Raw genomic sequence first — 27,801 nt, 5'->3', positions numbered from 1 at the left:
ATGCTAAGAAGAAGTGTAGGTGTTCTGTTCTGGGCTCAGCCTACCAGTAGCCAGTGTGTGGTTGGACTGGCCCCTTTGGTTCTTATGAGGATTCCAAGATGCCCTTCAGCTGTGACCATCAGAGACTTTTGAAAGCACACAGGTTTATTATTTACAAAAAGGGAAATGACACAGCACACTTGGGGCCACACTGTGAGGTCACAGGTAGAGAGAGAGAGCGCGCTCAGGGCGGGGGTTCTCATTTTATTGGGGTCAAGGGGTTCTGATTTTATTGGGGACTGAGGGTTCCGTGGGCTCGCTTTTTATTGCTGGGTGTAAAAATACAAGTTGGATTTTAAAGCACAGGTAGAAAAAACAAGTGGCCCAAATGGTCGGTTATAAAAATCAACCAAGATCTCTGAGACCAAGGAGCCCCCGTGGGCAGAGGGGCTGGCTCTTGATCTAGTCGAATGGCTGGCAATGTGTTCATTTGAGATGGGCTTCTTGGAAGGAGACACCTCAGTAGTCAGAGCCTAAGGCAGGCTCTTGCCCTGCACAAAGAGAAAGCCCACAGCCAGGCCTTCACCACAGCGGGGAGCAGTGGGATGTAAGGGGCGCTGACCCCCATCGGAGGGGAATGCCAGTGGGTACGGAGTTGGAAAGAGGAATGAGATCAGCCAGGAAAGGGCCTTTGTATGCAGTAGGCTTCCATGTGAAATGTGTGACTTCTCGTGGGACAGGGTCAAGAAAGTCAGAAAGCCACGGAAGCTGAAAAAAGGCCCACGTGCCTGGAGGTGGGGGAAGAAGGATGAGGGAGACGGGACAGGCAGCAGCGGAGAGCCGTGGAGCCCTAGGAAGCCACTCACCTGTTCTAAGCGGGTGTGTGTGTGTGTGTGTGTGTGTGTGTGTGACAGAAGCAGGTGCTTCTTAAAAACGACTGGCTTCTGAGTCGAATGGGCTTCTCTGGACTCATTGTTTGCTTCTTTCTCATGGATACTGTGACTCCTATTCATTACATTAAAGGTTTCTCTCTTTCTTTTGACGGGGATGGAAGCAAGAGTAGAGGCGAGAGATGGTGGTGCCTGGGGGAAGGGGGAAGGAGGTAGGTGGGCTGGAAAGAGACTTGGGAGATAAACTGCACCAGGATGTGGGGCATGAGAGAGAGAGGGCAGGGCGGGCGATGTTGAGGATGCTTCCCAGATTTCTGGCAGAATGGATTAGGGATCAGCAGACTACAGCTTGCAGGCCAGACCCAACATTCTGCCTGTGTTTGTAAATATAACTTTAATGGAACAGCCACGCCCAGTCATTTGCATGTCGTCCGGGCCTGCCTGCACACCACATGGCAGAGATGTGCTTATGACAGAGAGAGCACCCGCCCGCAAAGCCTGAAGTGTTTACCAGCTGGCTTTTATACAAACTTTGCTGCCCTGGGACAGAGGGTATGACTTTAGCTGAAATAGGGAACGAGCGGAAGATACAGCACAGGTTCAGGTGGACAGAGAAAAGAGGACAAGTTCGGATTGGGAGTCTCAGAGGGACCAAGTGGAATGATCAAATAAGCAGGTGGCTCTAGTGGTCCCAGAAGAGAGTGCCCGGGGGAGAGGGCAGCAGAGAGCCCTGTAGGAGGAGACAGGATCAGGAGCTGGAACCAGCCAAGTTGAGGGTGTGCGAGAAGAGGGTTCCAGAAGAAATCTCGGGGAATTCTAACATGTTGGGGACCCTGAGCGCGTCCTATCAAGTGTCTGATTCTAAGAGCAGCTCCCCACCGGTGGACTCCGGGGGAGCAGCGGGGAGCCATGCAAGAACCTGACCTGACCTTTGGTTACTGAGGCATCTCCTTCCAGGAGGCAGGCTCTGCTGTGGTGCCCAGTGGTGGTCCAGGGCCTCCTGGCTACCCAGGCGAGGACCCCAGGATGCCAGCAGCGGGACCTAAGATGTAAGAGCATGGGTCTGGGGATGCTGTGGAATCGGAGTGTCCCAGGCAGGAAGGACCCCGTGGCGTGGGAGAACTGGGGCTGGTGGCATTGCTCTCCATCCTCCTGGTGACCATGCCTGCCTTTCTCTCTACAGCTGCGCCTGAACGGGGGCCGGAACCCCTTCGAGGGCCGGGTGGAGGTGCTGGTGGAGAGGAACGGGTCCCTTGTCTGGGGGATCGTGTGCGGCGAGAACTGGGGCATTGTGGAGGCCATGGTGGTCTGCCGGCAGCTGGGCCTGGGGTTCGCCAGCAACGCCTTCCAGGTGAGAAGCCCGGGCTTCAGCCCTCCATCCAGTCTGAACCTCCCGTCTCTAGTCAGCCTCCATCCCCCACGGACCTTCCCCGGCCACCCAGAGGGAGGGGAGCCACGTGCCATGGGCTGGGCGGGAGGCAGCAACCTCATCCCAGCCTCACTTCTGCCCCTCACGACTCTGAGTCCCGGGGTCAGTCACCCTCTGCTTTTCCCCGCTGCAGAGCGAGGGCCTAGACTCTGGTTTCCCAGTCCATTCAGTTTGCACACACTGGGATTCACCCTAGGCCGGGAGCTGATCTTGGGGTGTCCTTCTATGCCCTTTGCAGAGGGAAGCAACTCAGTCCTATGGGCTAATGGACAGCCAGGCCAAGGCCCAACACGCCCTGTGCCTTAGCTTCTCCCGAGGAGGCCCAGTGTAGCCCCTGCTCATGCGTTCTCTGGTTGATTGGCCGCTAAATTTCCACGCCCGTCCAGCACCCTGTCACAGCCGCTGCCCTTCCTCCCGGGGCCCTTCCTCAAAGGGAGTGACTCAGGGGAGGGCAGCCAAGCTCCTGCCCCTACCGAGAGGCAGCAGGAGAAAGACAAGCAGCGTTTGGCTTCAAAAGTGATTCCCTCTGGACCCACTGGGAGGGAACAGGCACCCCCAGAGTAGAAGCGTGCCAGCAAGAGGCCGGGGTGGGGCAGGAGACAGAAGCCTGGCAATCTTCCCAGCTGTGCTCCCAGCAGCCACCTTTCCAGGCCGCACTTCTCCTCCTGTGGCTTGGAACGGACAGTCCCAGGTCCACAGGACCCCGGCTCTGCTTTCCTTAAGCTTCTCCCAGAGCAGGGAAAGGGCTGGAGCACCCCGCCCCCCACTTTGCTAACCCTGACTCCAGCGCCCTGCCAGGTGGCCCTGCTTGGGAAGAGGGATTCTAAGGGCGAGACCTGGAAGAAGCCTGGCAGCCGTGCTGAGCCTGACGGCCGGCCAGGTCCGGGAAGACAGGACCGGGGCAGGGCTGCCCGTGGCCTCTGACGCTGCTGCCCGCACCCTCTGGGGGCCGGCTTCCTGGGCAGCACAGCGTCTCCGCTAACTGCCTGTGACAAGCCAGGGTGCTCTGTTTCTCTCAGGAGAGTAGGAGACGGTGCTCATTACACATAGTGGCCTTCCAGCTATTTTTGTTCCTTATCAGCCCATTCCTAAGACATCTGGGCCTCAGCTGGGGTAGGGCCTGCACCTTGTATCTGTCACTGATTACAAGTCCTGTCCCTTCTCGAGGCCCCAGTTTTCAATCTAGAGGATGAGAGATGTAGTCAGGTTCTCTATATGTATGGATAGCAAACTAATCACGGCCATATGTGAATACATTTCTCCTCTCCTGCCCATGCTGATCCATTGGTGGTGTCTTCCTGGGTTACTGTGTTGAGAAGGATTCTGAGATCGCAGTCAGCCACAGAGGAGAGTGCCGTGATTGATTAGTAATGTCTGCCCTGGGCTCAGGATAAGTCAGTGACAGCAGAGTTGCAGGTGCCAGCCATTCCTGACACACACACAGCACTGAACAGTTGTTTGACCAAAGCTCTCCAGAGGGGGGAAGGAGAGAGAGGGGAGTGACAGACTCTAGTTCTCATGGTCAGAAGACTTGGATTCTCACTCACTCTGCCACAACAAGCTGCATGGCTTGAATAAGTGTTTCTTGGTGCCTCAGTTATCTCCATCTGGCAAAGGGATCATAAAGGGTTGAGAGCTTTGTGAGGCTGAACGATGATAGAATGTGAGAAAGTGACCGTTCGAGGTGACATACCGGCCATTTCTTTTGTTGACTCCCCAGGAGACCTGGTATTGGCAGGAAAACATCAATGCCAACAAGGTGGTGATGAGCGGCGTGAAGTGCTCGGGAACGGAGCTGTCCCTGGCGCACTGCCGCCAGGACGAGGACGTGGCCTGCCCCCAGGGCGGGATACAATATGGGGCCGGAGTCGCCTGCTCAGAAAGTGAGTTCCTGGGGGTGGGATCCACCTCCCTGCCAGGCTCCAGGAAAGGACCAGAGTCTCAGTGGTTATTCCTCGCAAGGCTCTGGGCCCTCTGTCATTGGCTGAGCAACAAAGGAACGAAGAGGTTAATCCTTGTTACACGGGAAGGTGGGGGCTAAAGGGTCTCCCCTCCCCCCAACCCCACCCAGAGAACCTTGCTTGATGGCGAAGTGGGTTAGGGTTAGGGAGTAATCAGGGTGTCTGGGGGGCCTTGGGTTCGAATCTCAGGGCCACTGTAGACTCTTTAAGCAACCTTGAGCAAATTAAGTGGCTGAGAACTCCTTGCTCTTAGCAGGAGGATGGTTCGGAGGTTAGAGAAGCATGAAGCCCTTGCACACACCACTTCCTTCCTTCCGCCCTCCTCTGTAGGTCATTTTCTGTTGCACAGCCTGGAGGTGATTTTGCTTCCTGGTGACGCCCTGGGCATTCCAGAAAGACTGACAATATAGAAGGGGAAGAATCCCTGTCAGGATTCAGAATGGCCGAGGGTGTGAAGTCTCCCTCCCAGGCTGAGAGAGAGGACCAGGGAACAGCCTTCGGGCCTGTCATCTCCTGATCCCAAGCGCCACCCTCCCCACGCCCTTGTGAATCAGGGAGGCTGGAGAGGCCCGAGAGATCTGAGACCAGACCCGCCTGCCACTTACTGCTGATCTTGACAACGTTAGTTAACCACTATGATCTACAGTTGTTTTTGCTAGAAACTGAAAATTAAACGTGACAATGAATACGTGCAGGCGCTTGATAAAAAATGATGCACTGTCATTTACCATCCTGGAGAACGAGGGAGACTATGAAACCTTGAGCTCAGTCCGTTCTGTTCTCTCATCACCCCCTGCAAGACTCACTCAGCAAGTCCTCTGCCTGGGGAAGGCAGGGCACTGGCTGCCAGCGCTGGCTCCTTTGGGCAGACATCCCAAGCTATTGCATCCTGTCTGAGAGGAGAGCCTGAGATCATCGCCAGTACAGTCCCCTGGGGGAATACATCCAAGCAGCGAGAAGCGAGACCGCTTCCTGATGCTGTCATGGCTTATTAATTCATTTGTACCTGTAATACACCTTCTCCCCCTCCCCCCCCAAAAAAAGGACATTGAGATAACATAAACCTAAATAAAACTCAAGGTAGCATAAAATACAGGCAGATGAAAGAAAAGTAGATATTGGCAAAAAAAAAAGACTAAACCTACATACAGTGTTACACAGGTTGGAAAATAGATCTGTATCCACTCCCAAAAGAATCGGACCCACGTATTAGAGGGTTCTTTTGGGGTAGAGAGAACATTGTTACTGTTTGTCATCATCCTTATTATTTTTTAATATATTTTTATTGATTTTTTTACAGAAAGGAAGAGAGAGGAATAGAGTGTTATAAACATCGATCAGCTGCCTCCTGCACACCCCCTACTGGGGATGTGCCCGCAGCCAAGGTACATGCCCTTGACCAGAATCGAACCTGGGACCTTTCAGTCCACAGGCCGACGCTCTATCCACTGAGCCAAACCGGTTTCGGCCATCCTTATTATTATTTGCTTTCCATTATGGGAAATCTCAAACTACTCAAAAGTAGAGAGAATGATATAACGGTGATAGTATGAATCCTAATGGACCTATTAAAGATTGCACAATTTCCAAGGTTTTGCCCATCTGCACTGATATTGGCCGAGGCGTCCAACTGGGCACTCAGGGAAGGGGAATGTGGGCTGGTGTTCCTTAAGGAAGGTGACCTTGAGAGAGGGAGACCATGGATCGTTCCAGAAGGTGGTGCTAGGCAGGGATGGGGGTTTGTCTCAGTTCAGGAATCAGAAGTCAAATACCTGGGAAGGGGGAAGGGTCTCATCGGATGTTGCTTGAGCGCAGTGTCTGCCCTCCGCAGCCGCCCCTGACCTGGTCCTCAATGCGGAGATTGTCCAGCAGACCACCTACCTGGAGGACCGGCCCATGTTCATACTCCAGTGTGCCATGGAGGAGAACTGCCTCGCGGCCTCGGCTGCCCAGACCAACCCCACCACGGGCCACCGGCGGCTGCTGCGCTTCTCCTCCCAGATCCACAACAACGGCCAGTCCGACTTCCGGCCCAAGAACGGCCGCCATGCGTGGATCTGGCATGACTGCCACAGGTGAGGCCTCCCTTCCGTCTGCAAGGCCCCAGGTGGGACTGAGAATCACAGGGTCCCAGAGGGAGGCCACACAGCCCAGGGGGCGGCCGGGTTTCCTAAGTTGGAGGGGGTCGGTCTGCCACCCTGGCCTGCCATTCTCCACTCCCAGTTGCCCTGGCCCAGCTCCCCTTCCCGGGGCCTCCCAGGCCTCTAACATTAGGAAAGAGACTTGTTTTGAGTACCCCTCTCCCCTCCATGGGCCTGTCAACAGTGTTTAGGTGTGTCCACAGGAGGTGGGCCCTCTACAGGGTGCTTGGGGTTCTGCAATGATTGGACTCTAGGTTCATTTAGAAATCAATTTTAAACACCAATATGTGTTTTAAGAATTTCTAGGGAGGTCGTGGGTTTGGAGATAAGCATTCTAGCCCCAGGAGTCCAGAGACCTGGTCTCTCAACCCCGCTGTGCCTCTAACAAGCTGTGTGATGTCAGGACATCAAGGCCACATCACCCAGGACCTCTGCTGTCCCTTCCAGGCCCCAGTCTGTGGGTCTGATCCCAGGGCTATAAATCCTGGACTGGAGCAGAGTGAAATCCTGGAGCCAGCTCTAGCTGGAGCCAACAGAAGCCGTCTCATTCATCTCCTGCATTTTCCTTTGCCTTGGTTCTTACTCTAATCCGGAGCCTGCTGCCCCTGCTTGTCTGTGTTTTCCTGCTCAGACCTGGCTGGGCAGGTGGAGGGAGCACACTTTTGAAAAGGAAGGGAGGCAGGCCCAGGCGTGGGTCCAGTGCGTGCCCGTCTCTCTCCGCAGAATCCCATCTGCACAGCAGAGCTTTGGCCCGCGGTCCCCGCTTCTCACAGCGAGGCCATGGGCTGGCATGGCATGTCAGCCGTCACCGCTACACCCCGGGGCCCGGTGCATGGGAATCTAATTTAACAGGATCGCCACGCGCTTGTGTGCACACGGCAGTGTGAGAAGCCTGGTCTATCTCATCCCCAGGCATCCTTCCTGCCCTAGAATGTGGTGGTCACCGTTAGGGACCCCCTCTAAGTGCCCGGCAGGGGGCACCCGCGTTTTCAGGGGTAAGGACACGGAGGCTCCGTGTTGGGGTGACACAAGAAGTTACTGGGCAGGGAACCCAACTCGGGCCTGTCTGACCCCAACGTGTGTGCTCTTTCTGTCCCCTCCACTGACCCTTCGTCAGAAATCTGTCTGCTTTATCACGGGACAGCTGATGCCCTAATCCAGTGGTCAGCAAACTCATTAGTCAACAGTGCCAAATATCAACAGGACAACGATTGAAATTTCTTTTGAGAGCCACATTTTTTGAACTTAAACTTCTTCTAATAGACTCGCACCAGGCTGTGGTATTTTGTGGAAGAGCCACACTCGAGTGGCCAAAGAGCCGCATGTGGCTCGCGAGCCGCCGTTTGCCGACCGTGGCCCTAGTCACCTTCGAATCAGCTTGGGGATAGAGTTGTTCAACTCATTCCGAAAGAAAGGACTCAGGCAGAACGTAGGGCTGCCAGTTTTCCTTTACAATGACCGTCCTGTGTTCTGAAGGTTGTCATCAGCCATAGAACATGTGCTTTCCGTACCGAAGCATGTCGGTGCAGGGTGGAAGGCAAAGGGTGCAATGAGAGGCATGACCACATCGATGCCTGATTTTTGTGGGGAATGTGTGGAGGAGGCCAGGGCCTGCAGGCGTACACCGCCTGCGCGTCTATAAGTGGAAGATAATTGCATCTCTGCCCCCCACATGACGGTCCACCCAGACATTACACGGCTGAGTGTCAGTGCGACAGATGCTGGCCCTCCTCCGAGAAGCCACAGGGACGTCGCAGAAGCGCCGCTCCGATGGCCTGCCCCCGCTTTTCCAGGGTCTGTCACTTCCCCGCTTACACATGTTCCAGGAAATGGCTTGGGAGGCTGGGCGGGGAGGAACATGTGGCTAAGCATGTGTCCCTTCAGATCTCCCCTGCTGGTCTAGAACTGAGAACCTGTGGCCATAGGAGCCGGGGAGCGTAAGAGCCCCGCCAGCCCCCAGAGCTCTGGGACTCTGCAGGCTCTGCGGGAGGCCTTTTTCCACAGAACCCCTGGCCCCAGACCTTTCTGGGGTCCCTTTGGGAGCCTGATGAAAGCTAGCCCTTCCTCCACTCAAAAAATTATTTTTTCTAGAATATTTAACATCCTGGCTCAGCTGGTCTTTCAGATACTCTGAGCCCATCTCTGGACCCAAGGTTGAGAACCCTGGTTCCAATTAGTGCGAATGAGGAAACCATCGCTCCCAGCTGAATTGGTCCTACAATGAGAAGCAGGGCCGTGTTCTTTGGAAGCCCCGAGATGACCCAGAGGCTCGACCCCGCAGCAGTCTCCTCGCCAGCCAGAGGAGGATGGTGCGCTGCGTCATGCTCTCTCACACGCACGGCCCCTGGTGGGTGATCTTAAAGAGGCTCCCTCCTGCCTCTAACCGGGCACAGCTTTACAGGGGGCAGATCCAGCTGGACACCAGGACACAGCTGTTTCGGGGCTGCCCTCCCCCATGGGGAAGCCCAGGAGAGCTGCCAGGAGCTGGAGAAGCAGGAAGGTGGACATTCCTCGGAGAGGCCAGCCCTCGAATCAGGGGTGGCTTTGCTATAAAGGGGAGACTTGTGTGTATTTTTTTTTGCTTTCTAAATATATTTTTATTGATTTCAGAGAGGGAGAGAGAGATAGAAGCATCAATGATGAGAGAATCATTGATCGGCTACCTCCTGAATGCCCGGACAGGGGATAGAGTCCATAACCCGAGCATGGGCCCTTGACCAGAATCGAACCCAGCACCCTTCAGTCCGCAGGCCAACGCTCAAAACACTGAGCCAAACTGGCTAGGGCAAGGGAAGACTTTTGTTCGCCCCACCTGCCTCCCCATGTGTGGAGCAGCCCCCAGGTTGGGTCAAAGCCCCAGAGATGTGATGTGGCCTCAGCGAGCTTAGTTCAGGCCCTCAGCACATCTGCGGGGCTTTGTTCCGGTCAAGGGCATATACGGTACCTCAATTGCAGGCTCCTCCCCAGCCCAGACCCTGATCGGGGCACGTGCAGGAGGCAACCAATCAAAGTGTTTATCTCATATTGATATTTCTCTCTGTCTTTCCCCCTCTCTGCCACCCTCTCTAAAAATCAATGGGAAAATATGCTCGGGTGATATATAAATTTTTTTTTATTGATTTCAGAGAGAGGGATAGAAGAGAATCATTTGATTGGCTGCCTCCTGCATGGCTCACACTGAGGATTGAGCCCCAAACCCAGGCATGTGCCCTGACCAGGAATCAAACCGTGACCTCCTGGTCCATAGGTTGATGCTCAACCACTGAGCCACACCAGCCAGGCATCTGGCCCAGTGTTGTCTGTCATGAAGGATGCATCCATCACCTCCTTCCTCCGTGAGCATCATGTCCTCGAACACTGGGCTCGATCGAGTTTTTTGGCAGAAGGCCGTCCTTCCTTTATCCAGCTTACAATGACCTCCATCAAGGCTCACATTATTCTGTCTCCTCAGTGTTCTAGTATTCTTTCCAAGCGAAGTTTTTCCTCTCTTTACCCCTCCTCTCAGGCGCCCAAAGTTTAGGGCATCTCAACCTGGGGAGCGGAGGTATATACCCTCATTACCAGGATGCACCTTCTCACCTTCTGGGGTGGGGCATGCGGGGGTGATGGGTGGGGTGCCCTGGGCCCTCCAGCCAGCCAGCTGGGTGGAGACATGGCCCAGGGTGGTCTCCATAGGCTGGAGAGGCCAGGCAGAGCGGCTCTAGACTGCAGCGAGCTGCAGCTGGGAGGCTCAGACCAGCTGCCCCATCCCTGGGGTTCACGGGGGGAAACTGAAGAGCTGGGGAAGGCTTAAATCAAGTGTGCAGAGGCAGGGGAAGCGGGAGGCGGCCAGCCGCACAACAGTGTGTCTGTGGCCTGTCTGAGTTTTGTTTAGACAACGGAACATAAACCTATTTCTCCTCCGTCTTCCAGCTGGTAAACAGGGCAACAGAAGCTGTTCTCAGAGAGACGCAGACATGTTTTAGGCAGTGAGTCAGACCTCGGGCCTCGTCTTGCTCCTGCAAGGAGCCAGAGGAGACTTTGGGAGTCACCGCTCAGCTGCCACAGAATGTGTCCTTGTGCGAGTGCCAGTGGCCCTGGCTCGGCTGCGTTTACCCAGAAACATGAGTGACCTGGGAAAAGCCCGGCGTAGGAACTTGTGACACTATTTCCAGCAAAAGCAAACACAGGAGGAAGAGGAAAAGAACCTCTCATTTCCTCTCTGAAAAGCTACCCTGCTAATCCCCCTCCTCCCTCTGTCCTCTGCCACGCCAGGCCCAGCGGAGGGAGCCTGAGGCTGGCCGGCCAGGGCAGCCAGGGCGGGGAGAAGCTACCCTGGGCCTGGGAATGACTGACTGCAGGGATGGTAGCAGTGGCGGTCATAATAAGAAATATTCCTCCTCTTACTAAGAGGGAGGTTAGCAATAAGGAGAGAGTGGACAGGTACGGAGTACCCCTCTGTCCCAGCCAAGGGTGAGTCATTTCTGCAAGGCCTCCTGCCCGAGGTGGGGTCCTGTTGCCATTCTCTCTTCCCCAGGAGACAGCTCTGTCATCCGTAGGCCACGCAGGTGCTTCTGCTCCCGTGCCTTGGTGCCTTGTCCATGTCCCCGTCCCCCAGCTGTCCCCTGAGAGAGGGAGGCAAGCGTGTTCGATAGTCGCAGACTGTGACACACAGGCTGCGGCTCAGGACGGCAGGGCCAACCAGTGCCTGCAGCCACGTTTCCCCCCCCCCCCGTGCGCTCTGCACCGAATGCATCACTTTCCAGGAATCTGCATCTGTTCTCAATTCCTCCCATCCCTGCCCCGAGAGGAGGGGCGCTGTGTGTAAACAGGGAGCTGGCTGCACAGCAACCCTCCTCTGCTTCGCTCCCTCCACAGCGGCCTGGCCCCTCGAGGGCCTTTGCTCCGTGCAGGGAGCACAGACTTCCTGCTGCTCACTTCCAGCTGTGGCCGACCACCCTGCACCCTGCTCCCGCTCCTGCTGGCCTGTCCCAAGTCTCCCCTACTCCACGGACCCTCCTCATCCTCTTCTTTCCCTCTCTACCATATTCCCACTTTAAAAAAGTTTTCAAAAACATCAGCTTTTATTAGTCTGCGGGATGGGTACCAAATAGGAATGGGCTGCAAGAGCCACTGGAGCGCTCAGGGGGCGGGGAAGGAGGTGGTGTTAGAGGCGCTCAGAGCAGATATCTTGGTTTATTGGGCTTATTGTATGCCAGGCCCTGGGCATCCACTCATCTCACTAACTCCAGCACCCCATGCATTCCGCTCATTGTTATTCCCATTGAGCCGATGAGAGAACCAAGGCCCATGAGCTGCTGCCCCTCTCTGGATTCCACGTAAACTAAGGTGACCGGATGTTCCACTTTTGGCGGGACAGTCCCGATTTTTAACAATTTGTCCCGAGTCCCGAGGCGTTTTAAAAAAGTCCCGATTTTTCTTCAAAAAATCGGGACTTTTTTAAAATGCTGCGGGACAAATTGTTAAAAATCGGGACGTCTGGTCACCATAACATCAACACCCTGCTGCCGCCTTACGCCGTCACCCCTCCTCTCCCGCTGGCCACCCCTTTGGACCACGCTACTCAGGGGGTCCCCACAAGCAAATCGCCAGCCAGGCAGTTGCTAGCAGGCGGCAGTCGCCCCCCCAAACTGACTCCCCGGCCCTGTCTCCCACCCCAGGCACTACCACAGCATGGAAGTGTTCACCCACTACGACCTCTTGAACCTCAACGGCACCAAGGTGGCAGAGGGCCACAAGGCCAGCTTCTGCTTGGAGGACACGGAATGTGAAGGAGGTATCTTTGTGAGGGTGCTGGAGGGGGAGCTGCGGGGCGGGGGGGGGGGGGGGGGGGGAGGGCACGCCCAGGTGTGATGCTGGACTCCAGCCACCGCTGACTCGCCACGTGACCTTCCTCTGTGGGGGGGCTTCCAGGCTATGCTCGGGGTTGGGGTGTGGGCAAGACCTGGCTATAAAGGCACCAGGATCCCCCTGAGTTATGCTGATGGGCACTGGTCAGGCTCTAACCCTTGGACCAGAGACAGAGTCCCCTCCCACTCTGGCTGCCACAGCCATTCTCCCTGCGTCCCAATACCAAGTGCCCCCGTCCCACAGGCTCTTAGCCTTCAAGTTCAAGCTCAAATGAGCCCGTCTGCAACTCCCGGACTCCCAGCTCCCCGAGGCAGAGGCAGCAGCCTGCTCACACTGCTGGGAGGCCGCCCACCGGCACTGGGCACACCTGCCATGCCGGCATGCCTGGGGTTCCTCAAGGGGAGACACGGGATTCTTCTTGGTACACCCAGAGTGTGGAGTAGTGCTCTCAATAAATGTAGCCACCACGGATGCGCCATGAGACCACACAATTGGGTTTTGAGCACCTAGTGTGTGCCATATGAGCCGCTGGCCCGGTAAGTGTCAGACAAACCAGACCTGAGCCCAAATTCAAGTGCTGATTGTACAGACAGAGACAAGATGCCCCCACATGAAGCTAAACATTAACTGTCAGGGCTTTTCCCGACAAGCGTGTGCTTCATTCCCAGGCCAGTGGTTCCTCCGAAAGGCCGGGGTAAGAAAATTGGGTAAGCCTTACCAGTAGTCGGCAAACTCATTAGTCAACAGAGCCAAATATCAACAGTACAATGACTGAAATTTCTTTTGAGAGCCGAAAATCGACTTCTGCGCATGGGCCACGAAGTTTCAATGTGCCCACACGTGGTATTTTGTGGAAGGGCCACACTCAAGGGGTCAAAGAGCCACATGTGGCTCGCGAGCCTCGGTTTGCTGACCACTGGTAAGGGGTTCTATTGGAAGGAGAGAGGATCAGATACCACACAATGGGGTGGCATGCTGAGCCCTGATGAAGCGGAGGATGGGGTCTGGGCATGTCATGCACCCAGCAGGGCTGTTTGGGGTCCTGTGGGGGGAGGGGGTGCTGCACAGAGGGCGGAGGCACCACGTGTGCATGGTGACTGGGGTTCCCTCGGCACCTGCCTGCAGACATCCAGAAGAATTACGAGTGTGCCAACTTTGGCGAGCAGGGCATCACCATGGGCTGCTGGGACGTGTACCGCCATGACATCGACTGCCAGTGGGTGGACATCACCGACGTGCCGCCTGGAGAGTACCTGTTTCAGGTGAGGGCGGCGGAAGGCGCCTGGGCCCCTGCTGAGGGAAGGAAGGGCCTTCTTTTCCCAGGGAGGGAAGGCAGCCTCCTTTCCGCCGGTGCCAAACAAAACATATATGCATGGCGGCCAGGCTGGCGGAAGTGCAGGCGTCCTGCGCCCAGAGGCCTGTGCGCTCCGTCCGGGACCCTGAGTGTGTGAGGCGGGCAGGCTGGGGCAGGGCGGGGGGCGGGGAGGTGGACTGCAGACCTGAGACAGCCGCACTCAAGTCACTTAACATCTGGTGCTTTCAAATGAGCATGCATCTGCAGCCAGATGTGGCCCTCAGGCCGGGAATCTGTCCCGCAGACGCTAAGGCCAGCGGCCCCGTGTGCTCCCTTTGGGGCTGCACTCTCACCTCCTCGGGCTTCTCCTCCCCCCGCCTGGGTCTGGGCTGTCCAGGTTTAAAGCAATCACTGAGGGACTGAAAGCTCCAGTCCCTCAGCTGTTGTGACGGGACCGTGCCTGGCACTAGAGACAACCTGTCCAGTGACTGTGGGCACTTGCCAGGGCTGCCAGGTACTCAGTCTGGGGGGGAATGCCAGCCCTAGGGAGGAACCAAGGATGTTAGCTCCTCCCCCTAACCACTCTATGCTCCCACCACCACCTTCCTGCAAATGGCTTTTATGCTCCAGCCAGGGCCCTGCCTGGTGGGGAGACAAGCCCCGCCCCGGTCTCCCCTCCCAGTGCACAGGTGCACTTGTGCCTGCACAGGCTTCCCACACCCTCTCATTCCCCCCACCCGTCGTGCTTTCCAGCTTGCCCCACGGGTGCCAAAGTAGGTGACCAGAAATGTGTCATTGTGCCTGGAAAGTTTTCCCCGGGGGCACTCCGCCAGCCCACGGCCCGGCCCACAGGCCCCGCCCGGTGGCAGCCCTGGGATGAACCAACACCTGCAGAGAAGGAACCACAGAGTGAGAGCCTCCCTGGGCAATTCCAGAGGCCAGAAATCAGACAGCCCAGCCCTTTTCCGCCCACAAGCCCAAGCCGCAGACTTGGAGCGGCCCCGCCAAAGGCGGAGCTCGGTGTCTCCAAAGCTGGACCTCTGTGTCTGCACGTACGCCGCGGAGGGCGGCTCGCGTTTGAGGTCTGCTGTCACTCTGCTGGGCCAGTGCGTGTCGCCGCCGTGCACTCTGTCCTGACGAGGGCCCTCTGTAATGACTGGCCAGTGGAGACCGACGGCAGGCGCTGTCTCCACTGGGCCAGTCTGTGGAGATATTCATCAGATGGCCAGGCACACCCAGCTCACATCTTACTCTATATTCTGCTTTCTCGGCCCCTGAACTATACAATCCACAAATGAATGCACTGTGGGCACGTCAGTGCCGCTGATGAATGGAGAAGAGTATTTCCCTGGGCGTGGACACGAAGCTTCAGGAGTGTAGGCCTCCCCATTCCCCCGTGGGTCCCCATGCAGAAACGCTGCATGTGGCAGGGGTGAAGGTAGGTCTGGGGCAAGCAGGCCCGAGGCTGAGGTGGCTCCCTGGGTGACAAGGTTCCTGGAGGCCTCGCTCTGGCTGCCTTCTCACCACTCCTGGGTTCACAGCAGATCTTCTATCTAATGAACTACAGCCCCGTCCCACAGGCCCTCTCCAGGTTTGGAACCGTAGAATGTGAATCCAATGGGTTGGTGGAGACCACACATTTCAGTCTCCACCCCCCACCCCAAGGGGGTCAAGCTGACCCCGGTGGCCCCAGAGATGAGCCCGTGCCGTACCTGCTGCCCTCATGGCTGCGCTGTGGGGTGGGCTCCCTGGGGCACAGCTATCTGTGGGCGAGGAGCTGCACAGGCCTCGGTGGGCGGGGTTTGTGTGCCCTGTGCTGTGAGCCACGGCACCTCTGGGAGGCCCAGGCAGCCTGCTAAAGGGTCATTCACGCCCAAGCCCTCCTGGACAAGACGGTCTTTAGGCCCCAAACCTAGAAACTGTTCCTTAACTTAGATGCCACTTTCCCATCGCCACAGACCCAGGGCAGCACTGTCCCCTCAGCACTGGGCGTGGCAGGGCCCTCAAGGGAAAACCTGTCATTTGTCCCCGGTACCTCACCCCCCTCACCTCCAGCCCGGTGCAGCTCTGATCTATTCTCCCCTCCCTCCTCCCTTTCTCCTCTGGGCTCCCCTCTCCATCTCCCCTTCCTGTCCTTCTCTGTCCCTCACAGAAGCCCTCTCCACATGACTGCCCTCCCCTTAGGGCTATGCCCTTAGCTGGGGAGACCCACAGAAGGGGTGCTAGGGTGTCCAGTCTCCACCACAGCCCAGGCCCTTGGGCTGGCCGAGCAGGGAGGGCTCAGGGATGGCCTAGAGCCGTGGTCGGCAAACCGTGGCTCTTTGGCCCCTTGAGTGTGGCTCTTCCACAAAATACCACGGCCTGGGCGAGTCTATTTAAAAGAAGTGACATTAGAAGAATAAGTGTAAAAAACTTGGCCCTCAAAAGAAATTTCAATCGTCATACTGTTGATATTTGGCTCTGTGGACTAAGGAGTTTGCCGACCACTGGCCTAGAGCAACACCAAAGCCCAGACAGCAGGAGGGACAGATGGGTGACACCACCACCGGCCATGTCCGGTCTCCAATGCACAGGGCGCCCTTCTCCCACCTCCCACGGCACCTGTCCTTGCCCCTCCCTGTCTGTGCACGCCCTGCCCCCTTCTGTTCCTCTACAGCACATGTGTCACACACAAGGCCCGCGGGCCAAATCCAGCCCGCCAGGCCTTGCAATGTGGCCCGCACCGCGCTGTCATCACTGCACTCCGCTGTCAGTTTATGACATTGTCAGTTTATGACTGTTCAGTAAACCATTCGGCCCGTGATTTAGGCTGGATTTTAGATTTTGGCCCCTTCTCTGATTGAGTTTGACACCCCTACTCTACAGCCTGTTCTGTGCCCGCCCCAGGCCCCCACTCCTGCCTCTCCTCCGCTCAGACCCCCCAGGGCACCAAGAGAGGGAGGCCCCGTCCGAAGGCTGCTTTAGGCGGGCTGTGTAAGTCACACTGAGGGGCAGGGGCATTCACGCCTCCAGGACTTGCCCGCTGCCTGCCTGGCCTGCTCTGGCCAGCCCTGCGCTGGCTCCTCAGCGCCGCCACACTCCCTCTCCCAAGGCCAGCGGCTCTGGAGGCAGCGCCAGCCTCGGCAGGACCCTGGGCCGGGGGGCGGGGGGCTGAGGCAGGACCAATTCTCCCCCAGGTTGTCATTAACCCCAACTACGAGGTGGCCGAGTCTGACTACACCAACAACATCATGAAGTGCAGGACCCGCTACGACGGCCACCGCATCTGGATGTACAACTGCCACATAGGTGAGGCCCCTGGACAGCCCCCCACCCCCCCACCCCGGGGGGGACCCCCAGGCCTGCTGGCTCCCCCCACTCCGCCTCCCATGGCACAGGCAAGAGCGTCCTGCTTCGTCAAGGAGCCAGAGCAGCCCCCTCCTCCGGGTGCAGCCAGCCTCCCTCTCCACGCAGGGACACAGGGAGGGCCTGGCTGCGGGCTGGGCTTCACACCAGCCTGGCCAAGGGGGCGGCGACCCCACAGCTATGTAGGGGCGGGCGCTGAGGCCACACCTCATCATGCATGTGCCCTCAAACATGTGGGCGTTAGCACATGTTTGTGGCTCTGTGCATCATTTTCTTGCCCGGAACTACCCTGTTTCCCCGAAAATAAGACAGTGTCTTATATTAATTTTTGCTCCCAAAGATGCACTAGGAAAAAAAAAAAAAGAAAAAAAAAAAAAAAGATGCACTAGGTCTTATTTTCAGGGGATGTCTTTTTTTTTCCATGAAGAAGAATACGGTACACATTTATTGTTAAATGAAAATAAAGGAAATTTATTACCTGTATGCGGTATGGCAGTACGGTAGTTGTCAACACAAACCAGACAAACAATCCTACAGTATCAAGAATTTACTCATTTATTCAATGACAATCACGTCATCATCTTCTGGAACATCATAACAATCCAATTCCTGAATTTCCTGGTGAATTTTTTGTGACTCCATTTCTTTCAGAATCAGTGGACCAAATCTCTCATGTTTAGCCTAGGGAGGGGCCTTATTTTCGGGGGGATGCCTTATATTTCACTCAGAAGGAAACCTGTAAGTAGGTCTTATTTTAGGAGGATGTCTTAGTTTCGGGGAAACACGGTAAAAACTGGTGAACCAACGTGGCCTCCGTCGCCACGGAAGAACCTCCCTCGCGTTACCCAGCCTGGGGCACGGGAGGGAGGCCGAGCATCTGCTGAAGTGGTGGTCCTCGCGCGTGGCGAGGGCAGCCGGAGCCCCTGGCGCCCATTCACCCCTTCGCTCCACGCCCAGAGTACCTGGCGGTGCCTGGTCCTGCGTGCTGCCCGGTGGTGGCACGGAGAGGTGCCCGGCAGGCCCCCGGGTGGAGGGTGGTGGCTCCATGGCCAGGTCTGCGCGTCTGATTTGCTATAAACTCTGTCCCTCTGACGCCCACCCCTCAGGTGGTTCCTTCAGCGAAGAGACGGAAAAAAAGTTTGAACACTTCAGCGGACTCATAAATAACCAGCTCTCCACGCGGTAAGGCCGCTGCGGCCACTCCCGCCTGCGGGCTGCAGCTCCTCTTCCCGCTGCCGTCGGCCCGATGGATGCCACCCTCCCCTCGCCCGCCCGCCCGCCCGCCCGCCTGCCGTCTGGACACCGGCCACGGCCACGGCCACGCTCAGGAGGAGGGGGTGCTCCAGAGTGAGCTTGTCCGCAGGCCGTGGGGGCAGCGCACCAGCCATCCTGTCCGGGACGCCCGGCCGTCATCGCGTCCCACCCAAACCACAGCCCCCCGAGCCTGACACCACCCTGCTCAGCTGACCACTGATAACCCAGGGCCGTCCCTCCTCAGGTGCCACTTGGGCGACGCCAGCTTACAACCTGAGGGGTCAGGCTGGCTCGTTTCTCCTCCTCATAGGTGGCTGCCAGCCAACTTGAATGTCTAGCGCTCTCTTCCAGCTACACCGCCTCCCCTCCCCTCCTCCTGTCCACGTATAGAATAAGCTGCCACGTGTCCTCTGAGAGGTGAGGTCAGAGTCGGTGCTTCTCCTCCCCGCACCCCCTGCCTCCTGTTTCCCAAGACATCATCATCATCATATTCTATTTCCGTGGACTTTGAAACACAAAGTAGTGGTATTTAATGCTGGCGATCTAGGCCTTTGAAAATACAGCTCAAAGGAAAACCCGCCCCCCTGTGTGGCTCCCGTTTGTCGCCGCGAGGCTGCGGGTCACTGTTAACGGTGCTATGACCAGGGTCCCGGGTGACGAGGACGCTCCCCGAACGCCGTGTTATCACGGACACTTACACATACTTGAAACTTGGAATAAAGCGTTGACGACGTGCGTCTGTGTTTCATTTGGCCCGTGCCCCGCCCCCGAGCAGCAGAGCCTTGTACACGGGGGCCCAGTCCCGCAGAGCTGGGGTCCTCTGTGGCTGCAGGGGGCCCCCTCCCACACACCCCCAGAGAGCAACGCCTGCCCCTTGAGAGCGGCCTAAGGAGGTCGCAAAAATGAGTCACCACCTCTTTGAGCTCTTGTTTTTTTGCCCACATTTGTCAGGGGGCATGCAGTTGTGAAGGACCAGAGGGACATCTAGCCTGGATTCAGGCTCCATCTAAACCAGAAAACTGAGTGCTCGGGGCCTGTCCCCACAAAGATGGCCCTGCGTCTGCCCTTGTGGGGGAGGCACACGCGGTGGCCACTTCAGAGTCCACCACTGGGCCTTGTTCACGTTTGTTTCTACAAGGAGCCCTTTGAGAGCTGTACGGACAGGAAACACGGGGGCCGGTCCAGGGGGGGCCAGCAGCACCGCCGATAGCCACAGCCATAGCCACCCTCACACCCCAAGCAGATTAGGACACCCCGCTCACGAGGGGACACCGCACAGGTGTCACACAACGGCTACAACCAGCTCCCCGAGCTGGGCAGGCTTTGCACGGAGATGCCCCCAGGCCCAGCAGAGCCACTCCTGGCCGTCCTGTGAGTGACCAGTTTCCAGAACCCTCAGGTCTACACTGGGAGGCAAACAGCACCCTCTAGTGTCCCACAGCAGACCACATTTTGAAGCAATCACATAACTTTTTCTTCTCAGCCTGAGGGTATTTTTTCCACGAAGAGTGGAAGGGAAGTGGAAAGAAACATCAATGTAAGAGAGAAACATCGACTGGTTGCCTCCTGCATGCTCTCCGGCCAGGCCAGGGATGGAACCTGCAACCCAGGCAGGTGCCCTTGACCGGGAATCAACCCATGACCTTTCAGCATGCAGACTGACGGCCTAACCATTGAGCCACACCAGCCAGGGCAGTTTATGAGAACTTAAAAGTGTTTATTTTTTCTCAACTTCTGGAAGTAGACCGAGTTGAAGCCCACCCCGCCGCACAGTGGTGCTCCGACGGGAGCTCAGGGCTGCTCTGTGAAGGCTTGTGGTGTTGAGGTACCGGCTTGTCACGGGGTGTCGATCCAGGCTGGCCGGGCCTCTCAGGGCCTCGGGGAGGTAGGAGACTCAACAGCGGGCCGCTCCTTCTTGTGTTGAAGCCCCAGGGCCCGGGCCACCAGCCTCCGGGCCACTGCTGTGCTTGTCTGCGGTCTCTCCTTCGCCAGGCGCAGGAGCTCTGAAAGGAAACCCCGTGGGGCGGGGACTCGAGTCCAAGACCATGGCCACCTCTCCTCCCAGCGACGGCAGCCTCAGAGGCCCCCTGAGCCAGCCTCCAGGACCAGTGTGCCCGCAGCCTGGCCAGTGAGGGGCCCGCCTCGGGCTGCCAGGTCCTGACCTAACCCTGCCACCTCCGTGCCCTGCCTGTGTCTCCCCCGGCACAGGCCCCCTCCCTGCTCTGTAGGGCCATTCGGGAGGGAAGTCACGTCAGGGTGCGACACCTAGAGCTCTTGGACGGACGGGGCATTTACTGACCCCCAGAAGCACGGGGCAAAGGCCACCGATCCACAGAGTGGTTGGCGTCACTTATTTGGCCCCTTTTGTATGCCTCTCCCCTCCTGGCAGGTCTGCCAGGCTCTTTTATTTACGCCTCCAGCATACTCTATGATCTGCTTATCTTTCAGAGAAAGAAACCAACTCGCACACATTCAGTGGCTCACCCAAGGTCAGCTTAAATAAGTGACAGAGCCAGGATCACACGCAGGGCGGACTCTGTTTACCCCCCTGCTCAGCATGGCTCCCATGGACGTGCAGAAAAGACCCAGCTTCTCCCTGAGCGGGTGTGAGCGGGAGGGCCAGCCCCGAACAGGGCAGCTGGCAGACGCCTGCGGGGCGTCCCGGCACCCGGGGGTGGGAGCAGCACCCCACGGCCATTGAGCTCAGGGGTCCTAACGCAGCGAGCTGGACGGGGGGGGCTCACGGACACGCACAGCCTCCCAGGGGGCCGGCAGCTCCCTTACTTGGTCTCTGCAGGGCCTTCAGCTTGGACTGCTTGCTTCCCTGCGTGAGGGGCCGGATCTTGAGCCCCGAGAACTCCCTGGTCAGGGCTTCGGCGGCTGTGGAAAGAACACATCTGGGCATCCTCTCCTCTTCCTGGAAAGGCCCCCTCGGGGCCCAGGAGCACACATACCGCCCAAGACAAACGCGGCCACTCCACGCGCCATTCAAAGCCCAGGGACGGGACTGCCCGGAGGCCCCTGTGCCAGCTGCCCAGCTGCCCACCGGCCCCGCCCCACACGCCCGCGCGGCCCCTGGTGCTCTCAGGGGGAAAGCCTGCGAGCCCAGCTTCCACCTCCGCCCTGCACTGCTTTAGACCTAAAGAAACAGCACTTCCAACACGCGAAGCCCCTAGGGCTTGGCCTGTGACGCGTGCTCAGCGTGTCCTGCACCCCAAGCCTCTGGTCGGAGGGCAGGGACGTGGACAGGAAAGGCTGTGACCGCCTGGCGCGGAGCCCACCCCGCTCCCCGGACTCCCACACCAGGGCTGGGAGGGGCTGCCACCCGGACACGGGCGTCTGCACCAGGGAGACCAGGGCCCTCCCCCATCCGTGACAAAAAGGGCCGAGCCCACGCGAAGCCGCCTACCTGAGGCCAGGCAGGGAAAGACGCCGAGTGCATGCGTGTCGTCCACCCAATGAATCTTGAACTCCTTCTCTCTGAGACGGGGAAGAGAGATTATGAAAGCAGAGGGCAAAACCCTTTCTGCTAACGGAAGTCCCCTCCCTCCTCCCATCCACAAACACTGTGAGCCCAAGACAAATTCCATCTCCTCGGGGAAGGAGACAGTCATTCCCAGCAGACCTTCCCTGAAGACCATGTGGTTGGCTTCCGCAAGACAAACCACCCGCTGGTCGGGTGGGTTCCTGCTCCTGGGTCTGGCAAAGCCAGGACTGAGAGAACTCAGAGACCAACACCAAGGTGATGAGGCTCCTACTGGCGCTGGCACAGCCCCCAAGGGTGTGGGGTCTGAGGCTGCAGACAAAAGGGTTGTGCGGTAGGGACAAGGAACAGGATCTAAAATACCCATGTTTGCGTTACTGCCTCCGATCAACTTCTCCCCGTCTCGGGCAAGCAGCACTGAGCCTGCGGCCACACAGCAGCTCCCCCGCCCAGTGCCTCTGCGGCCAAGGCTACGCTGCCTGGGGAAGTCACAGGGACCCCAGGTTGGCCATGTGAAAAAGGGGTTTTTATTAATTCATTTACTTATTTTTGTTAATCCTCACCCGAGGATATTTTTCCATTGATTTTTTGAGGAGAGTAGAAGAAAGAGGGAAAAGACAAGAGAGAAACACTGATCTGAGAGAAGCACATCCATTGGTTGCCTCCAAGCCCGGAGAAGCCTACAACCAAGGCACACGTCCTAAACTGGAATTGAACCTGGGACCCTTTGGTCCGCAGGCTCTATCCACTGAGACAAACCTGCTCTATCCACTAGGACAGTGTTTCTCAAACTTTTGACATATGTGTACCCTTTCTATAATTTTCGTATCGCTGAGTACCCTTCGTACTCATGAGAACGTAGGATTAGGCACAGCTAAGCACGGTGCAGTGCATATCCCCACCAAACTCCGGTGCAACGCGTACCCCCACCAAACTCTTCCCGTACCCCTGGGGGGACGCGTACCACACTTTGGGAAACACTGCACTAGGACTCCGTTGACTTTTGGAGAGTGGAAGGGCGGGGGAGAGACATAGAAACACCCATGTTTGGGTCTCATCCATTGGTTGACTCGAGCATGCACCCCGAACAGAGCTGGGGATGGAGCCTGCAACCGAGGCCTTCACTGGAATCGAACCCAGGATCCTTTAGTTCAGGGGCCTATGCTCTATATCCGCTGTGCCACACCAGCTAGGGCAGGAAAGGGATTTTTAAAAGCATAGGTCGGAAAAGAGAAAGGGACTGGAGAATGGAAAATGAGCATTTAAAAAAAAAAAAAAAGAAAGAAAGAAAGAAGAAAAGACTGGCGTTGGAGTTAAGGAATTTGGGGAAACAAGAAAAGTCTCTGAGTATATCCCTTCGGCTCCCATTTCCACCCCGGTTCTTCCCAACTCGGTTCCCGCATGAAGATGGCTTCATGGGGTGGGGGGGTAGGCCACACTGCCTGCGTCCTGCAGTGGGGCTCTGGGCCTGACAGGCATGTGGCATGTAAGGGTGCCAGTAGGACCAGCTCTAGGGCCTCTGGAAGGCGCCTACAACCAAAAGCCGCTCTCCTCCTCCCCCGCACGGCCAGGAGGCCGAACTGCCCAGAAGTATGGAGCCCACAACACTGGCATCTCCGTCCTGCCTTTCTTTCTCGGTGGCTGGGCACCGGGAGAGGGGCCCACCAACAAAGGCCTGTCCCAGCTCCTCTCTAGAGGGAGCACCCCGCCTCCCCGGCCTGCCCGGAGCCCGACCTGTACTCACTGGAACTCGGAAAACGCCGCCAGCAGGTCCTCGGTCTTGAGTGCCGAGTCGAAGTCGTAGATCTCCACCACGTGGGCAAAGTCCTGCTCTCCGGGCAGCTCCTCCGCGAAGGAGGACGTGTCCACGTGGACCTGCTCCACCTGGATCTCCTTCTGGGTCAGGTTGTCCGTTATCTGGGTGAGATCAGGCCTGTCAGCCAGGCGAGCTCTGCACAGGCCCCACACAACTGCCTGCAAACCCACCCAGAGTCCTGCCGGCTCCTGGGCGGGCAGGAAGGGACGGGGGAGAGTTAGGGTGGCTTCCGGGGGAGCCACACCTGGCAGGAGCCTAGGAAAGGCAGCGTATGGGAGCGGAAGATGGAGAAGGTATTGGGGGAGGGAACTTGCTTTTATGAAGTCCCTGTGGCCCACACGTTATGCTTCATGGAATCCTGAAAGCTCTATTCTGTCTGTCTGCTACCGGAGGGGACACTGCAAGTCAGGGAATTAAGTAATTTTGCCCAAAGATGCACAGTCAGTAGAGAAAGGGCTGGGCAAGTCCGGGATCTTTCCTTCCCTCCTGAATGACGTGATATTAAGCAAGACTTTATGGCCTCCATCCTTCACCTCTAAAACAGCAATAAAGCACACCTGCCATCGGAACACCACAGCCAGTCTCAGGGAGACACTGTTCCAAGCAAACAAGCTTTGTAAGACAAAGCTTCAGGCGGAAGAAAAAAAAAATCATGGCCAACATCTGCGGTCTTTAATTTTCATGACCAACATCTGCAGTTCCTTACAAAGCAAGTCCACATACCTCCTACCTGCTACCTTGTGAAGGAGGTATTATCACCTGCTTTTCGGATGAGGAAACTGAGACTCGGCAAAGCAAAAGGACTTGCCTGCAGTCAAACAGCTCCTAGGTGGTTGAGCTGGGGCCCAAATCCATACCCCTGACTCAATATGCATGTGCCTCCTTCCTCCACAATATCAGTCCTGACGCCTCTGGGCCAAAGCCCCATGCTTTACCTCTATGTCTCCTCAGGGACCCTGTCACCCAACACACGGCCTTTCTCAGCCAGCTCAGCCAGCCCGTGCCCCGCCCGTCCATAACCCTGGGTCCCAGCCACCCAGGACTGCACCCACCTCCCTTCCGCCCTCCCTTTTCCGGCCTTAAGAGCTCGTCACCTCCTGCAGCAGCTCGCTGTAATCTTCCGCGGAGAAGCTGCCAGGCCCCTCCACTTCCATCTCTGCCTCTTCCTCCTCTGCTGCCACGCTCTTCTCCGGCTCACTCCCATCCCCCTCTTCCAGGTCCAGCTGCGCCCGGGACAGAAGCTGGGTGGCCTTCTCCAGGCTGTCCCCCGTCCCTGCGAGGCTCCCGGGCCCCGCGGGCTCGGTTCCCCCTGGGTCCTGCGGCTGCTCCTTCCCGCACGGCGGGCCGGGGCCCTGCAGGTCCTCTGCTGTCTGAGTTATCGACACGGGGGGTTCCTGAGCGGAGCGGGGGTCCCCGGCACCAACACCTCCAGGCTCTCCCGGGAGTCCGCCGGCGGGAACCCCATCCTCGGGCCCCGGGGCCAGGGGGGGCGCCCGTTCTCCCGGCCTGCGCAGCACCCGGGGCACGTACAGAGCCTGGTCCGGCTTGCGTCCTCGATGCCCCCGCCCCCCGCCTGCCCGCGCCCCGCGGGGGCCAGCAGCCGGACCCTGGTTTGAGGGGGGCCAAGGCCCTCGGGACTTGCTAGGGTGGGAGGCAGGAGGGCGGCCGGGGCCGGAGAGTCCATCTGAACTGGGTAACCTGAAGCAGGAACAGAAGGTGGTCAGAGCATGTCTGGGCCCCGAGGAAAATGAGCTTCCAGAGCGACCTGCCGTTCAGGCCTAAGGCTCTCACGTCAGCATTAGGCAGAACCCTCCGCCAAACCACCCCTGAGAACGCCTCAGAAAGGCACCTAGCGGAGGCTGCACGCCATCTCTGCAGTACCCCCAGCAGCCAAGCGCTCCCTCCAGTGTTTGAACTGCACTCATTAAAGATGGCCGAACCTTCCGTTAGGTGCCAGGTAAATACCGGGTGGCATTAGGAAAATATTAAAAATGGTTCGATCCCAGCTTTTGGCAAACCACACCCCCCCCCCCCAAAAAAAAAAAAAAAGAAGAAAGAAAGAAGGAAGGGAAAGGGAAAGGGAAAGGGAAAGGGAAAGGGAAAGGGAAAGGGAAAGGGAAAGGGAAAGGGAAGGGAAAAGGAAAGGAAGGAAGGAAGGAAGGAAGGAAGGAAGGAAGGAAGGAAGGAAGGAAGGAAGAAAGAAAGAAAGAAAGAAAGAAAGAAAGAAAGAAAGAAAGAGAGAGAAAAGAAAGCAAACACTGGGCTCCTAGTCATTACAACAAGATCCTAAGAAATGCACACGGACACAGAGATGAGTGAAGGCTCAGATGTGCTTCTCACATTCATTCCATGGCCTCTGGGCACACACTCCGAGTCCTGTGCAGACACCCTCACTGCTTAAACTGTGTTCTCTCTCTCTCTCTCTCTCTCTGCCCAGCACGTATAGGTGAACTTGCTAAATTGTGGTCGGCAAACTCCTTAGTCAACAGAGCCAAATATCAACAGTACAACGATTGACATTTCTTTTGAGAGCCTAAAACAGGTCTGTGCATGGGCCACGAAGTTTCAGTCGTACTGTATGTGTGCGCCCGCAGGTGGTATTTTGTGGAAGAGCCACACTCAAGGGGCCGCAGTTTGCCGACCACCGTGCTAAATGAACTCCACAAACAATGCACATCTACTAATCCACTACCGAAGCAGGCACCGCTGACGGTAAGCAACAGAGGCTGAGGGGAGAGGCAGCAGCGGGGGGGCTTCTTGCCCCAATTTCCTGACCAGCCACCCCCCTCCCCCCACTTGCACTCCCTCCTCCCAGAGGCTGATCAGATCACTCACCTGCCCACCCCCACAAGGAAGGACCGAGGGCCCTGGAAGGCAGGGTGACACACACCTGACGTCCAGGTGACAGATGACCGTCCTCCTCTTCCAGCCTTCCCCCACAGAGAAGCTGCTCAGGAGATCAAAATTCTCCGCCGTCCTGTGGATCAGGTACCGCAGGCGACTGGAGAGTGGGGGGAAGAGAAGCACCCTGGGGGGGGGGGAGCGCGGAGGGGTGCTGAGCGGGGGGCTCCAGGCACAGCCTCTGGGGCCTGACCCCCTCCCCCCAGACGCCCTCCCAGCCTACAGGTGCCCGGCCTCACATCAGGCTGCCTCTGCCCCTTTGCGCCTCAAGCTGACTGCAAAGGACCTGGGCATAGGGCTTGTCACAGGGAGTGACTGTCCTGTCCCCGTCCCTGTGCTGGGTGGGCCCCTTCAGTCTCTAGGGAATGCTCAGAATTACAATCGAAAACTGTATCTGGGAGAGGCCAGCGTGCAGACCGGAAAACCTAAAGGCCAAGGTCAAAGGCGACTGCGGGCCCGTTACCCTGGACGCACCGCACCCCGGGGGGAAGGGGCCGAGGGGTGCCCGCTTACTTGGACAGCTGCTTCTGCAGCAGGAAGCGGTCCAGCTCCTCCTGGACGCGGAGCACGAAGTCATTCTCGGTCGGGGAGAGGAAGACGCCATCCAAGCAGAGGAGGGCCAGGGTGGTGGGTGGGAGAGCCTGTGGGGCAGAGGGGCCGGGGCGGGATCAGAGCACAGACCCAGCACCTCCAGCCCCGCAGTGTCGGCGCCGCAAGGGACTCGGGGGCATCACGGCCAGGTCTCTCCTCCGACAAGAGAGAAGCGGGCTCGAGGTGGGGAAGGAGCGTGTCCCGGTCCCCAGGCCCCACAGCAGCGGGGTTCGGGAGGGGTCCCCGCCCGTGCACGCTGCCCCGCCCCCCGCACGCGAGCCCGATGCTGCGGGCCTTTGTGCCCAAGCTGCGCGCGCCCGCCCCGGGCTCCCGGCTCCAGGGCCGGGCCGCCTCCAGGCTGCCGGGGGCGCGGTCGGCCCTCCCCGGCCCGGAGCCAGGAGCCCGGGAGCCCGGGGAGCGCACCCGCCCCGGCCCCCGCCCGCCGCACTCACCGCAGCCCTCCCCGCAACCGCGCTGCTCGCAACCGCCGGTCCGAGGAGCCCCAGACGCCTGCGCGCCCCTTCGCGCCGGCAGCAGCCTGGGCCTCGGCGGAGGCGCAGCGCCTCTGCGCGGCCCGGGGGTGGCATTGCAGAGGGAGTGTCATTGATAATTGATGATTTTTTTTTTATTTTTTATTTTGCCCCTGAGCGCTTGCTGTGTTCTAAATCCAGACAACATTTCTTTTTTTTTTTTTTTAACACATCATGGTCAGTAAATATAATTCTATTTTGTTCTTTTTTTAATTTTTAATTTCTTTATTGATTAAGGTATCACCTATTTGTCCCCATCTCCCCCATTCCCATCCCCCCCACTCCTCCCCACTCATGCCCCCACCACCCCCTATTGTCCTTGACCACTGATTAGGC

The 27,801-nt window shown here is 57.7% G+C and overlaps 2 protein-coding genes across 3 annotated transcripts in view; one reads left to right on the top strand and one right to left on the bottom strand.

The window, feature by feature from the left end:
• LOXL2 (lysyl oxidase like 2) overlaps positions 1-18,878 on the top strand; it is a 95,071-nt gene extending 76,193 nt beyond the window's left edge. For both annotated transcript variants that reach the window (XM_084884447.1, XM_084884446.1), the window contains exons 8-14: positions 2,053-2,220; positions 4,019-4,181; positions 6,091-6,334; positions 12,061-12,176; positions 13,376-13,512; positions 16,721-16,832; positions 17,996-18,878. In XM_084884447.1, coding sequence (XP_084740573.1) covers positions 2,053-2,220; positions 4,019-4,181; positions 6,091-6,334; positions 12,061-12,176; positions 13,376-13,512; positions 16,721-16,832; positions 17,996-18,075 — 1,020 coding nt within the window. In that variant the 3' untranslated portion in view covers positions 18,076-18,878. The remainder of the gene's footprint in view (positions 1-2,052; positions 2,221-4,018; positions 4,182-6,090; positions 6,335-12,060; positions 12,177-13,375; positions 13,513-16,720; positions 16,833-17,995) is intronic.
• A 960-nt stretch (positions 18,879-19,838) lies between these two features.
• R3HCC1 (R3H domain and coiled-coil containing 1) lies at positions 19,839-27,522 on the bottom strand (the record flags this gene model as incomplete). Its single annotated transcript, XM_084883874.1, has 8 exons — positions 19,839-20,146; positions 20,928-21,023; positions 21,553-21,623; positions 23,372-23,544; positions 24,538-25,141; positions 26,334-26,471; positions 26,858-26,985; positions 27,388-27,522. 8 exons carry the CDS (start codon positions 27,520-27,522, stop codon positions 20,013-20,015), a joined length of 1,479 nt encoding a protein of 492 aa, XP_084740000.1. The 3' UTR covers positions 19,839-20,012.
• Positions 27,523-27,801: the final 279 nt, after the last annotated feature.

This window comes from Pipistrellus hanaki (assembly GCF_964339955.1).
Source record: "Pipistrellus hanaki genome assembly, chromosome: 5".
Taxonomy (NCBI): Eukaryota; Metazoa; Chordata; class Mammalia; order Chiroptera; family Vespertilionidae; genus Pipistrellus; species Pipistrellus hanaki.
This window is presented reverse-complemented; position numbering and strand designations above follow the sequence as displayed.